The sequence below is a fragment of the Mustela nigripes genome, chromosome 12, assembly GCF_022355385.1.
Source record: "Mustela nigripes isolate SB6536 chromosome 12, MUSNIG.SB6536, whole genome shotgun sequence".
NCBI lineage: Eukaryota > Metazoa > Chordata > Mammalia > Carnivora > Mustelidae > Mustela > Mustela nigripes.
This window is the reverse complement of record NC_081568.1, coordinates 67728624-67741905: the sequence shown is the minus strand read 5'-3', so window position 1 is coordinate 67741905 and position 13282 is coordinate 67728624. Positions and strand designations below refer to the sequence as shown.

The following is a 13282-nucleotide window of genomic DNA, read 5'->3' as shown; positions in this document are numbered from 1 at the left end:
AACCAAGAAATGGCAAGAATTTGCTATAGGGTTTGCCATGATAATTTAGGCCCCCAATCTACTGCCTTGACCCAATCATGAACTGAAGTTCCCCTGACTCTCTCCAGAGCTACATAATCTCCTTCGGTGTGTTTTGCTGTGCATACAGTACACTTGGAACCAGAGGGGATCATGGCTGCTGGGTTTGGACGAGGTGCTGTGCTAAGTGAACCCATCTGCGGTTCAGAGAGCCAAGGTGGGAGTGAGGCTGTGGACTGTGTACGAAGCCAGGGAGTAGTGATGACTTTAATGGAGATAAGCTCACACATTTCAAGCTATTCTCTCTTGGGCAACCCATAGTTCTCACTGGGAAAGTATGGATTTCCATCTAGAAGAAGAGGAAAACTTCCCACTGTGAGAAGGCAAAGGATAGACATATCAGCTGTTTGAAAAAGACATAGGTTGTTTGTTACGTGTGCACCTCTGCAAACCCATCTGATTCAGCAGAAAGTTTTCTCTTCCAGGGGTAAATGGGGTCACATATGGAAGGTATCAGCACCAGATTTCAGAAGAGTGCCATATAGCTTACAAGAAGCAGCAGCCAGAATGTTCTCAAATCAAGCAAGGCACTAGAGAGTACTTACCTTCTTTATAGCGATAAACATGGGGGAGTGTAAAAAAAAAAATCATGTCCTACTTACAGTTGGAAAACTGGATTAAACAATCAACGTTTTCTGTAATAATTATTTTTTGGTCCCAAAGTCTTTCACGGTCTTATAATAGTTCCACACACACACATTTGCGGGGGGGTTAACAATACCTTTCCTGGAGAAAGTAAGAGGTCCTTCCTAATGACAATTAACAACAAAACAGTTAAATCACAAGTGCTTCAAGAATCCAGAGTATTACGAGCATGTACAAGCACTGGGTACTTTCTGGATTCTCTTGGCGGCTGCCAGACTCCATCTAATGAATAAATATTTCTCAGGCTGTTTGCTTTTCCTAAAAGATTCTTCAGGGAATAACACACATCTTCAAGAAAAACCTTACTTCTCTTTGGCTTTCTGTATTGGCAAGTGGAGACAAAGAACCCAGATCCAAATATATTTGATTAGGCCTTTTCCTTAGCCAAAGTATGAGGTAGGTGAAATGAGACTTCAGTTTTCCTTCCTTTAGATCCCTCCGCTGTGCTCTGGATGCCTGGAGGCTTGTGCACGGTCTCCTTCTGTTTTTAGGTTTAGTTTCAGACTCTCCATTTTCTTTCACCATCTTCCATGTAGGTAGCATGCATGACAAACAGTTGAAAAATCAAGCTTTCTTCTCTCTCTCCTGCTACCGGCAATCTCTTCCCTATCCCTGGTCCCTACCTCTAGCCTAGCCCAACCCAGCCCACTCTGTGCCTCTGGTAATGCCAGTTCTTCTGCCTGGAAATATTTCTTCCCAATTCTGGCTGTCAACCACCTCCTCATCATCCTTCATGGGCCACTGCTGAAAACTCTCTGCTCACAAAACCTTGAGGCATTTTCCCAAGTAGGTATGGTTTCCCCCTCCTTTGAAATCTTAGAGTGATTTGTTTATGCTCTCATCTTACTGTCCTTCATGATGATGTATTTCATACTTTTCTTTTATAAGCCCTACCCCAGATGATACATTACCAAAGGGCAGCCCTTTTGGGTGCTTCCTGACCCATGAGTCATGTCTGAAGACCCGCATGAAGTCCTTTGCTTGATAAATAATGATGGCACTTGTCTTTTCCCAAAGCCCTAGGAAGGGCTCTACTATGGTTGGAAATTGATAATCCAATTAAATTTGATTAAAAAATGACTTAGTGCTCTTTTCCAAGCTCAGTGAAAAATAGACTATTGCCAAAAATGTTTATGACATACTCTACATTCTCTTCTGGTAGTTTATGAGGCACAAGCTCACACTGAAGGCTCTGAGAAGTTCTGCTTTGATAAGTCCAGCATTGTCCAAATTCATTTGGTCATATAACACCCATTTTATTGTTTTCCTTTTAACTCTTCAAAAAATTTACCTGAGTGTAACTGGACATATGTTGGGTCAGGGTTTTTATTTCCTTATTGTCATTAGTAATTTCAGTCTCGAGTGACAACCGTCATAAATACAAAGAGTTCTAATTGCAGGGAAATCTGGTGGAAATATGCATACCTGGGCCTTCTCCACCCTTAGCTTGCAGGTAATCATTTGGTCTTTTTTTTTTTTTTTTTTTTTTTACAACACATTTTTATAAAAGTATCTTTTCCTCTTGGATTTGGAATTTGGACCAGAATTACTGTTTTTTGAAACATGGGAATTGTAAAAATAGACTTAAATATGGTTCACTAGGCAAAACTGTCTATGTACTAATTAACCATATTTTCTTCTTTTCTTGTCCTCATTCTCTCCTTTTTCACCCTCTTTTCTCCCTACTTCCCTTCCTTGCTCACTCCCTCTCTGGTTGTACCAAGAACCAACTGAAATATCTGTAAGAATGTCCAGCTGAAAAGCCTATTCAATGTCTGGATGAGCAGCTGGGGTTCATCAAATTATTGGAGAGTTTGGAAATTACTTGGATAGCTTTGACTATGAAGAAAGCCTGTGACTAGCTTATGAATCATTTTTGTCTATTACCAAACATCCTCAACATTGGTGAACAAGGGAGGTGATAAGGAAAACGGAGCGCACAGAAGTTGGAGTCAGAGTGGCATCCGATTCAACGATTTTCTTGGGCAAGTTACGGGATCTCTCTAAACCTGTTTCCTCACCTATAATGTGAGGATAACAATAGTACCTTGTAAGGTTGCTGTGAGGTTTTACAGGTAAAGTGGTTAACAGAATGGTTAGCATACATTAAGGGCTTAAAAAGCGTTCACTGTTATTTCGAGTGAATAAGAATATATATTTTTATTTCACTTGTCTCATAGAAAACTGAAAAAAAAAAAAAGAGTTAAAGTCATACAGTCATCTTCAAATAAAAGGCACACTGCATTTCCCAGAATTTCCTTATTTGTGTGATTCTGTGTTAGAACTGGCCAAAAGAGGAACTTCATTGAGATTTGGACAGCAACACGAAACAGCACCTCTTCATCTGAAAGTCTTTTTGCTGTCAGGTGCAGTAAGAGACAGAGGCAAAGGGGACTGGCAGGTTCTGACTGCCTTTGCTTTCTTTCTTTCTTTCTTTTTTTAAAGACTTTATTTATTTATTCGACAGACTGAAATCACAAGTAGACAGAGACATAGGCAGAGGGAGAGGGGGAAGCAGGCTCCCTCCCGAGCAGAGAGCCCGATGTGCTTGATCCCAAGACTCTTGAGATCATGCCCTGAGCTGAAGGCAGACTTAACCCACTGAGCCACCCAGGCGCCCCCTGCCTTTGCTCTCTTGAGTTCCATGTCTATTGCTGCTTTCCAACTGTCAGTCCTGTTGACCATGAGCAATCTTAGATCTACTCCTAGGAGTTTGGCCACATACCCACAAGGGAGGAAGCTACAGAGGCAACGGCATCCCATAGACCTCTTAACAGATTATCCCTTCTTATGAGGCTACTCTGATTGGTTGGTGGTTACTGATTCTCTAACTCTGCTTATGGGTCTTCATTTTCCCAGTTCCTCCTGCAGTAGTGTGAATTCAAATCCGGTGAATGAAAAAACTGGGTTTTAAATTCGCAGTTCAAGGTTTAAGTTGGGAACTAGAAAGCTTCTTTGACTATCTTCAAATAAAACCTTTTAAACTGTACTGCCAATGTGTCACCATTTGTCATGTCTTCTAAATCCAAATGCACATTCAAGTCCTAGAAGATTCAAGGGGGCCAGTAGAAAGCATGACATGTGAGGGGTTATGCATGTCAAAGGAATTGCAAGATTTCACCAGTTATATTAACTGAAACCCAAAGTATATCTATATGGGAATATTTCTTAATGGTTTTGTATTAGGGCAGAAGAAATACAACACTTTATTAGTCTATGTGTTTTTAAATAGGTTCACTAAGAGGAGATTCTGGATTCAAAGTGTTACTTCATGTAACTAGGAGTGACTCTAATGATGTGCCTGAAATCTAGACCCAGTGGTGATCCATCTGAATAAAATGGAGATGCCACATCTTCCTTATTACAATGTAGTCTACAGGTTTTAATATAGTTTTAATATGATAGATGCTCACCTACCTGTTAAACAGCTCCCCTGAGAGGCTCCAGAGGGCTTTCCCTTCACCAAGACTTCGAACTCCCTTCACATCAGCAAAGGCTACATTGGAATCCTTAAAGAACTCCGCACGGGTGTTTCTCTGAAAGTCTGGAATAAGGAAATGCTGCTGCAGAACTGGGCTTCTTAAATGTAATGAGGATGGTGGAATTCCACAAGGGCAGGAGATAAAGTGCTGCATTTCACTATCAAAGACCATATGGGAATGGTTACCACAAAGGGCAGCAGAATCAAAGAGGTAAAGGGAATGGTTTGACCTGCAAAGATTTTGGATAATTGATTATGGAGTCCCTAAGACTAAAACAGACGGGCATACTACCGAAGCCTTACTTGAGTTGTTTAAGTATTACATCTCTAGACTTTGTGAAAAGAGGTCTGATTTGGATCACCACATCAGGACATTGCATTCCCTTGGTCAGTCTCCATATGAGAATAGGTTCACTGACTTAGAGTCCTAGAATGAAGGGGAGGGTGGATCATTTTAAGGAAGGATCCTCCTACATTGTCCAATTTTATACTGTAAATTTACCTTCAAGTTTTCCCTGATGGGCACAACGTACTTACTGGAGGAAGGGGAAAAAAATCAGACTTTTTAATGATTAACAAATCTCATCTGATACTATTCCTGGAGATCCTAAACTCCTACTGTAGCCCCGAAGTCAGAGCAAGAGTGTATGGAAGTCAAATAATTTAACCAAATTTTGACTTAAATCTGTCTCATAAGGATACCAAGAGTCTCTGAAGCCCCTCACCCCCCATAGTTATCTTCCTAATTCTGGAAAGCATATTTGGAATAGAAATACTTAGAAACTGACAGACTCCTGCTTACCCTGTTGGTTCCATGATCTAGAGAATGAAGACTTTTAAAATGATAATGGCACCATAGATTTTGGCTGATATCCAAAATCTATAAAGAACTCCTCAAACTCAACACAAACAAAACAGATAATCGTGTCAAAAAATGGGCAGAAGATATAAACAAGACACTTCTCCAAAGAAGACATACAAATGGCTAACAAGCACATAAAAAAATGTTTATCATAATTAGCAAAACAGGGTGATTCAAATCAAAACCACATTGAGGGGCGCCTGGGTGGCTCAGTGGGTTAAGCCTCTGCCTTCAGCTCAAGTCATGATCTCAGGATCCTGGGATCGAGCCCCACATCGCGCTCTCTGCTCAGCAAGAAGCCTGCTTCCCCCTTCTCTCTGCCTGCCTCTAAGCCTGCTTGTGGTCTCTGTCAAATAAATAAATAAAATCTTTAAAAAAAAAAACCCCAAGGCAACAAAACCACATTGAGATACCACCTTACACCAGTTAGAATGGTCAAAATCAACAAGACAGTAACAACAAGTGTTGGAAAAGATGTGGAGAAAGGGGAACCCTCTTACACTGTTGGTGGGAATGCAAGTTGGTGCAGCCAGTTTGGAAAACAGTGTGGAGATTCCTTAAGAAATTAAAAATAGGGCTATCCTATGACCCTGCAATTGCACTACTGGGTATTTACAATACCATCCACTAATTTGCCAAATACCTCATTTTCTACTGGTATTCCAGATATTTGTTTCTGTTTAGGGAACCCATGTTACCATAAATAAAAAGTAGCACAGGTCTCACATTCAACGTAAATCTCTGGTACTACTGTGTTCTCCCATCATCCTCTAGCAGATGGTCTCACAGAAAGGTGCAATGACTTTTTAATTTTTTCTTTAATATTCAGTTCTAGAACAAGTTGGGTGAAAATATGCCAACAATATTGTGTATGGTCTGATTCATCTGCCTAGATTCATGGATTTCTACCTAGATTCATGGATTTAGGAATCAAGGGACATAACTGAGAATGTCTCCTCCTACTAATTTTTACCTCTCTCATGCCCCAACTCTCTTACTTAAGATGTGTGAATATTGGTTAATTTTATATCTAAGCAATTAAACGCAGGATATACATAAGTGCGGGGCCATCTAGAAACCACATACCTTCCTCTGCTTTAAATGAAGGTGAAACACATGAATGAGAGAAGCCTCACAAATGCACAGATGTAGAGGTTTTACTCTACTTATACTCTATCATGTGAGCCTGCACAATTTCAAAGCAAAAGACAGAAGACCCCTCCCTGGGTTAGAGGCAAAGGACTTTATTACTCACCACAAGAGCAGTAGCAGAGAGTCAGCATTTTCTGGCACCGGTTTCCTGACCCCTAATTGCCCCAGAGGGACACGAAGAGAGCCACATAATATCTGCACATGCAGTGGCTTGTATCACAGGAGAGGGACCCCCATTTTAGGGACAGAAACCTATTTATAATAAGTCAGCACGTCTGCCCTTTGCTCCACCATCTCGATCTTCCCTGCTCGTTATATAAACATTCCTTAGAAGATGGTCCCGAGCAAGAGTAGATGGTGCCAAGATGTGCAGAGATGGAAGAGACCTATGAAGAATGCCTCCCAATAGGAAGCTTCACATATTTTATTGAAAAAAAAATCTAGAAATCATGTGAATCATGTACAACATTTTCTTACAAGAAAACATTTAAGCTGGTTTTTTAACGTTTCACAGAAGTGCAAAACTTTTTTAGTTTTCAAAAGAAAAAAAACACAATGAAACTACCACAGTATTATAAGTGTTTTTTTTTTCTTGTTTCTAGGGAAAAAGCTGAAAAATATTTGGTAAATTTTCTCCTTACGATTTGTGAGGCTAAGTACTCTACTCTTTAATAAATCTGCTAAAAAGATACAAGGAAATGGGTGGATCACTGCTTTCTTTGTTCAAAACATTTCAAAAAGCTAAAATCTAATGACAACATGTTAAAATAATACATATTTTTGTAGGATGTTACCATTTCTATAATGGTTTCTCTACACTATATCAACAGTGCAATGGTGATTCAGTGTAAATCATTATTACAGTGTTTCATTGTTACAATACTTGTGTTCAAGTACATGTTCATGAACATGATCAAAGTCTCTATCTTGACTTTTCTTTTCCATTATTAAAATAAGGTTATAATTACAGTAGAATTTTTCCTGTGGATATCTCTAAATCTGAACCAAATTCATAATACATTCTCTAAAAACCTGTTCAACACTATGAGGTTTGTTACGTTTACACATTTCCTGTAGTTTACAGAAAATGGGCTAATTCTGCATCAGGACACCAAAACTCAAAAATGACTTCTCTCCATATAAAACTAAACTATTACACTAAGTTAGTACATTCTGGATAACTCAGCGGTATTGGCAGGGAGAGAATAGCACCTTAGAGACAGCCCTAACTGAAAAAAAAAATTTTTTTTGAAGAGCCTAATGATCTTGTTTTTTTTCTTATTTTCCCCCCTTTTTATTTTGATTCTGGAAACTGGATCTAACTTATCCATATAATATTATTCATATAAATTTATGAAGCCATATAGTATAAATCGAAATGTTTGTATATCCAAAACAAACACCATATTGGATGTTTGGCAGGCACAAAAATAAATTAATTTGATTAAATTATATGTAATCTGATAATATTTGGTCTGAAAAACATGCTAGTGTGTGTGTTTATAAATAATGTAATTGCAAAGAGCTGTGAGCCAGCCAGCCTGTTCGAGGTCAACTCTTTTGCTGCAGCTTTTGGGCATAGAAGTCCCTGCATGTCTCACAGCAGCGCTGATACCAGCGCATGTCCTGACACAGGTTCTTCTCGCGTATCACTCGGCAGTACACGGGCCACTGATCTCCCAGGCACTTGAACGTCAGCGCGGCTGTGAAGCAGAAATGAGGGAACTCAATACAGGCAGATAGCCTAGGTGTCAAGAGTAGAAACAAGTAGCAATCATTTAAGTGGGAGGATTGGGAGCATTCACGTTGACTCATTTAATACTATTGTCAACTCATTTAATACTATCTTTTGGAACTTGAAAGACACACATGCACACATCCTATAATAAGAAATAAAATGAATGAATAATGGTCTCACTTAGGAGCTTGTTCAGGCTCATTAAAGCTAGATTTCCCAAATTCAGTGAGTTGAAATACACATGGCTTTTAAGGTTCAATTTTATGGATTTCATTTAAGTTTCTTGTGGATTTTCAGTTGAGAAGATTAAAAAGAAAAAATGACTTTGCTTACTATATCCACTTTTATGGGATATAAATGAATAAGTAAGGTTATGGATGAAAGCAAAGCAAATACGCTCACACTTATCCCACATTCCTTATTTCTTAGAAAGCAGACATATCTAGGTGGACTATCTGGGGATCTTGATTTCCCAGATCTTTAAAATCAGAGCTGATTACCAAAACTGACTGAAATTTACAGTAATAAAATATGTGGAATCTTTCTTTTGCCACCATTCTAAGATGACTCATTATTTTACTTTTAAAACCTCAGGTTTTCCACTGTGCTTGTGTGTATGGGCATATATCTTCAAGAAATAATAAATAGAGAAAATGCAATTTTAATTAAAGTTTTTTAATCCACTATTTTTAAGAAGGACTCAAGCTAATTGCTAGAGGAAGGGATTATGTTGTTTTGAACACATGGATTTAGGGCATCTGCTCTAGGATTGCTTAACTTTTTGTCTTAACTATGCTTAATGCCATTTGAACTGATTATTTCCTAGAAATGTTAATTATTTGGCTTGAAAAACAGAATTTTTGTATTTCTATGAAGATCCAGACTTTTCCATTTGATTGAATCCTATGTGTAAAAAATACCTAAGACAATTAAACTCTTTGAATTTTGGCAATATTGTTCTGTATGATTAAATTGTTTCCCTGTAGATTGTACACACAAATTAAAAGTGAAGGTAGTAAACATAAATTAACCCAATGACAGGCAGTGGTGCTGTTAAAAGCCCCTAATTGCCAAAGAAATAAAGCCTAATTCACTTATGAAAATTTTTTAGGCAAGTGCAAGCTATATTTACTTAAAATGCATGATCTACTTCTGAATAATAGATTAAACAACATGAATTGAGAGTATATATGAAACTATTTATAACATTAACAAACTATGTAAATCAATATGTTACCAGCATTTATTTGTATATAATATTATGTCCTTAAAGATTCAAAAACTGTTACCTCTTTTTCAGTGGTTTAGATCCAGGCGCCCACTCTCCTTGAAAGCCTTTTTTACTCTATGACTCTCCAAAGGACAATTTGTACCCAGGATCAAAAGGAAGGCTATTAACAACTGAGAGATCTAAGATATATACCCCAACCTCACCCTTCCAGAGATAATACCTTCATCAATAGTTCTGCAATGAAACTGGTCAGAACACCAAATATATCTACATCCTGCAACCCTTTCTAAGATGACCTTGAGAATGTGGCATCCGTATTTCCAGGGCCAGGCTGAGTAGACAGCTTCAGGAATCCTAAGTGTTTAGTCTTTAGGATTTTTTCACCCTCTGACTGTTTGCACTAAACTGTAGTTAAATATATCCCATTAAGTCAGAACCAAACTAATTCACACAGATCAAGAACAAAGCTTTACAAAAATGTGCAAAAGAGAAGAAGCCATGAGCATTTCCCTATTTCTCAAAACCATCCTGTTTTTGGTCTGCTTACCCAGCCTGGGTGATGTTATGGTATTTACATTAATCTTCTCATTGCAGGGCTGAAGGTGACATGGCCTGTATGCTGCGGGTTTTTCTGAAGAAAAACACTCATTTCCATGTCTTCCGGTGATCTTGTGCATGCACTGAATGACACGGGACTGCATCCCTTTGCCACAGGTAACTGAGCACTGGAGAGATACAAGATGTGTTAAAATTCCTTGTTGCTCTTTCCTTGTTCTAGATTGTGAGCCACCTTTTCCACCCCTTCCTTAAAATTTAACATGAGTCACAACATCCAGAGTTGATGCAGAACGTGGGTTAGAAATGTCGATGCTTACCTCAGGCACAGTGCTGGGGCGTGAAGGACAGAGGGGAGGAAAGAAGAAGAAAAAAAGATGGAGAGTATGACTCGGAGGGAAAGAGTGAATGATGCCAGTGTTGCACTCAGGTGGACGGTGTTTAAAGTTCTAATACCTGGTTTGCAACAAATTCATTTTTTAAAAATATTTTATTTATTTATTTGAGAGCGAGAGAGAGCACAGAGGGAGCAGCAGGCAAGGGGTCGGGAAGAAGCCAACTCCCTGTGGAGCAGGGAGCCTGACCTGGGCCTCGATCCCAGGACCTCAGGATCATGACCTGAGGTGAAGGCAGATGCTTAACCGACTGAGCCACCCAGGTACCCATAATCTGGATTTTTCTAATAAAATATCCGTTTAATAGATTACTTATATTTTAGTGAAGTAGGCTCTGTCTTCATTTTTAAGACATTTTGCAAAGAAGAACATACTCAATGTATAATTGTCTTTTATTAGACCAGTCTTTGGGGTCCAAAGGTGTCACCAGTTTTAACTTGTTACACAGATAAATGGATGCTTATTTGACTGTGAAAATACAACTATTTTCTGGAATCAAAATTATAAGTGAAAGAGTAAATATGGCTTTGTTTCTGAAAATAATGATTTATTTACTGATCATATTCATATTATCTTCTACATAGTGAAGATTTAGCCATATTTAGCCAAATAGTTGTAGAGAATTAAATCAACTTTTCCAAAAGACATGAACAAATCAAAATAACACACTGTCTTTCAGGTTGTAAGAAATAAGTAACTATAGACACATGATGACTCAAAATATATAATTTTAGTAGATAATGGCGAAATAGTGCCTTTCATAATAACATTTGAAAACACTTAAGAGAAAAAGATGTTAATTGCATTCCTTATGTAAGTTAGGTTTTGTAACAATCTGGGAATAACCCGGAAATGAAAATCGTATCCAGGAAATAATGGAAGTTCTATAATTCATTTAACTAATACAGAATCATTTCTGCTTTTGGAACTAACAGAATAAGCTTTATTACAAAATTAAATAGTCTGAAACATTTCTTTTAAATAAAAACTATAAAAAATAAAAATAAAAAATAGTCTAATAGCCTTAGGATCTAATTTTCATTAACATACTTCAGCAATAAAAAAATCAGCCTCATACTAGTAATAATCTTCTTTATAAAATACTTTCTGGTAAAAATTTTCTTGCATATAGGTGAAAAATGAATAGATATTTGAAATGAAGCAGTTGAAATCACAAGACATCTTCTAAACTAGCTCTTACTTTATTATAGAATGTACTAAGCAATTGGATAATTCCTTAAATCGTGTCACTATGGTTAAAGACAGGTAAGGACGCCTGGGTGGCTTAGTTAAGTGTTGCCTTCGGCTCAGGTCATGATCCCAGGGTTCTGGGATCAAGTCCTGCATTGGGTTCCCTCTTCAGTGGGAAGTCTGCTTCTTTCTGCCCCTTCCCTTGCTCTCTCTCTCAAAAGAATAAGTTAATGAAATGATAAAAAAAAAAAAAAAAGGAGGAGGTTAAAAGAAAAAGAAACAAAATAATTCTGGCCTTGAAATGAGCAGACTGAGTTCTAATATTGTCTCTTGCAACTAATTTACCTGGGACTTATATTTCCTTTTTGTTAAGCAAGGCATTGCAGTAGGTTGTAATTATACTTTTGGGTCTAAATTACTATGAAAGTAAAAATTCCCAATCTGTGATTATTAAAAGTTACTATACTCTGATAATTTTTTAAAAAGATTTTATTTATTTATTTGACAGACAGAGATCACAAGTAGGCAGAGAGGCAGGCAGAGAGAGGAAGAGAAGCAGGCCTCCCGCTGAGAAGAGAGCCCAATGCGGGGCTCAATCCCAGAGATCCCTGGGACCATGACCTGAGCCGAAAGCACAGGCTTTAACCCACTGAGCCACCCAGGTGCCCCTAGTCTGATCATTTTTAACTGGTGAGGCTTTTAACAGGAAAGGCTTTTAATTTCATTATCCAATTATTCAGTGTGCCAGCCCACAGTGAAATGGCACAATTTCTGTCAAGATGGTAGTTTGATTAAATGTTTCAGAATATCTAATAATTTATTGAATTTTCAAATATTTATTGATCATCCATTATGTTCAGGATCCCATGCAGAAAATAAAGACATTAATAATTGTTAATATGATGAAGTTGGTACTTTCACCAGTAAACTTTATTAAGAAAACTCTAAAATATGTAAAACAGATGGTCAGGAATAGATTATGAAACAATGCAGAAGTTGGGCAATTTCATCCACTTTCAGCCAAGTGTTTAATATTTAATTAACTTATTTATTTTTAATTTTTCCCAACTGTTTAGTATTTGAAATAATGAGTTGTCTATAGAATGACAGTTTTCTGCTTTAGGATCAAAGGAAACTCATACCACTACCTCCAATAGGTTTTAATTCATAGCATACTAACATTAGTTAGCCCTTACTATTTATTTATTATATGTCGGGCAGTATTATTTATTACATGTCAGGCAGTATTTATTATATGTCAGGCACTGTGTTAGGCCATAATTATTTTGGTATTTCACATGCAGCCCATGAATACTAGTTGTACCCCTTTCACACAGATAAGATAGAGGCTCAACTAAGTGAAATAAATTGCCCAAAGCTTTACAGTTAAGAAGTAGTGGAACTGGAATTAGAAATCACATATACTAAATTCAGAGATCAAGTGCTTAAGCAGTACTTGATAGTAGAACATCACTAATACTCCTCTTATGTTCATAGCCAGAAATCTTTCCTGGTCTTTATCCTGCCATATGGACATCTAAACCTCGTATTGTACAATTAAACAATTAGACGAGGTTTTTTTTTGTTTTGTTTTGCTGTAACCTAGGTTATAAGATAGGAGATAAACTTTTTTGCCTTAAAGACAATTCACTTGCATGATTTATCTTGAGATAGAGTGAGCATATAATTTTTCACCCAAATCAGGTCACTTGTGAAAGAAGTATTAAAATTATTATTCCTATACCATAGGCATACATTGGACAGTCATGGATAATCTGGCACATACAGTCATCTCATCTACAGATATTTTACTGGTAGATCTATGCAATAGATGATCAATACAAATGAATGGACACAGGAAATAGGTATTACATTTAGCATTATCTAATATGCTTTTACACAGAATACCTTGGTTAAACTTTATCATAATCCTCATAACTTTGAAAATGAAAAG

At 37.5% G+C, this 13282-nt stretch overlaps 1 protein-coding gene across 1 annotated transcript in view; it reads right to left on the bottom strand.

Moving 5' to 3' along the window:
- Positions 1 to 6607: 6607 nt before the first annotated feature.
- Positions 6608 to 13282, bottom strand: part of ADAMTS19 (ADAM metallopeptidase with thrombospondin type 1 motif 19) — a 251991-nt gene continuing 245316 nt past the window's right edge. The window contains exons 21-22 of the mRNA XM_059416340.1: positions 9735 to 9912; positions 6608 to 7921 (exon numbers count right to left, since the gene is read on the bottom strand). Coding sequence (XP_059272323.1) covers positions 7770 to 7921; positions 9735 to 9912 — 330 coding nt within the window. The 3' untranslated portion in view covers positions 6608 to 7769. The remainder of the gene's footprint in view (positions 7922 to 9734; positions 9913 to 13282) is intronic.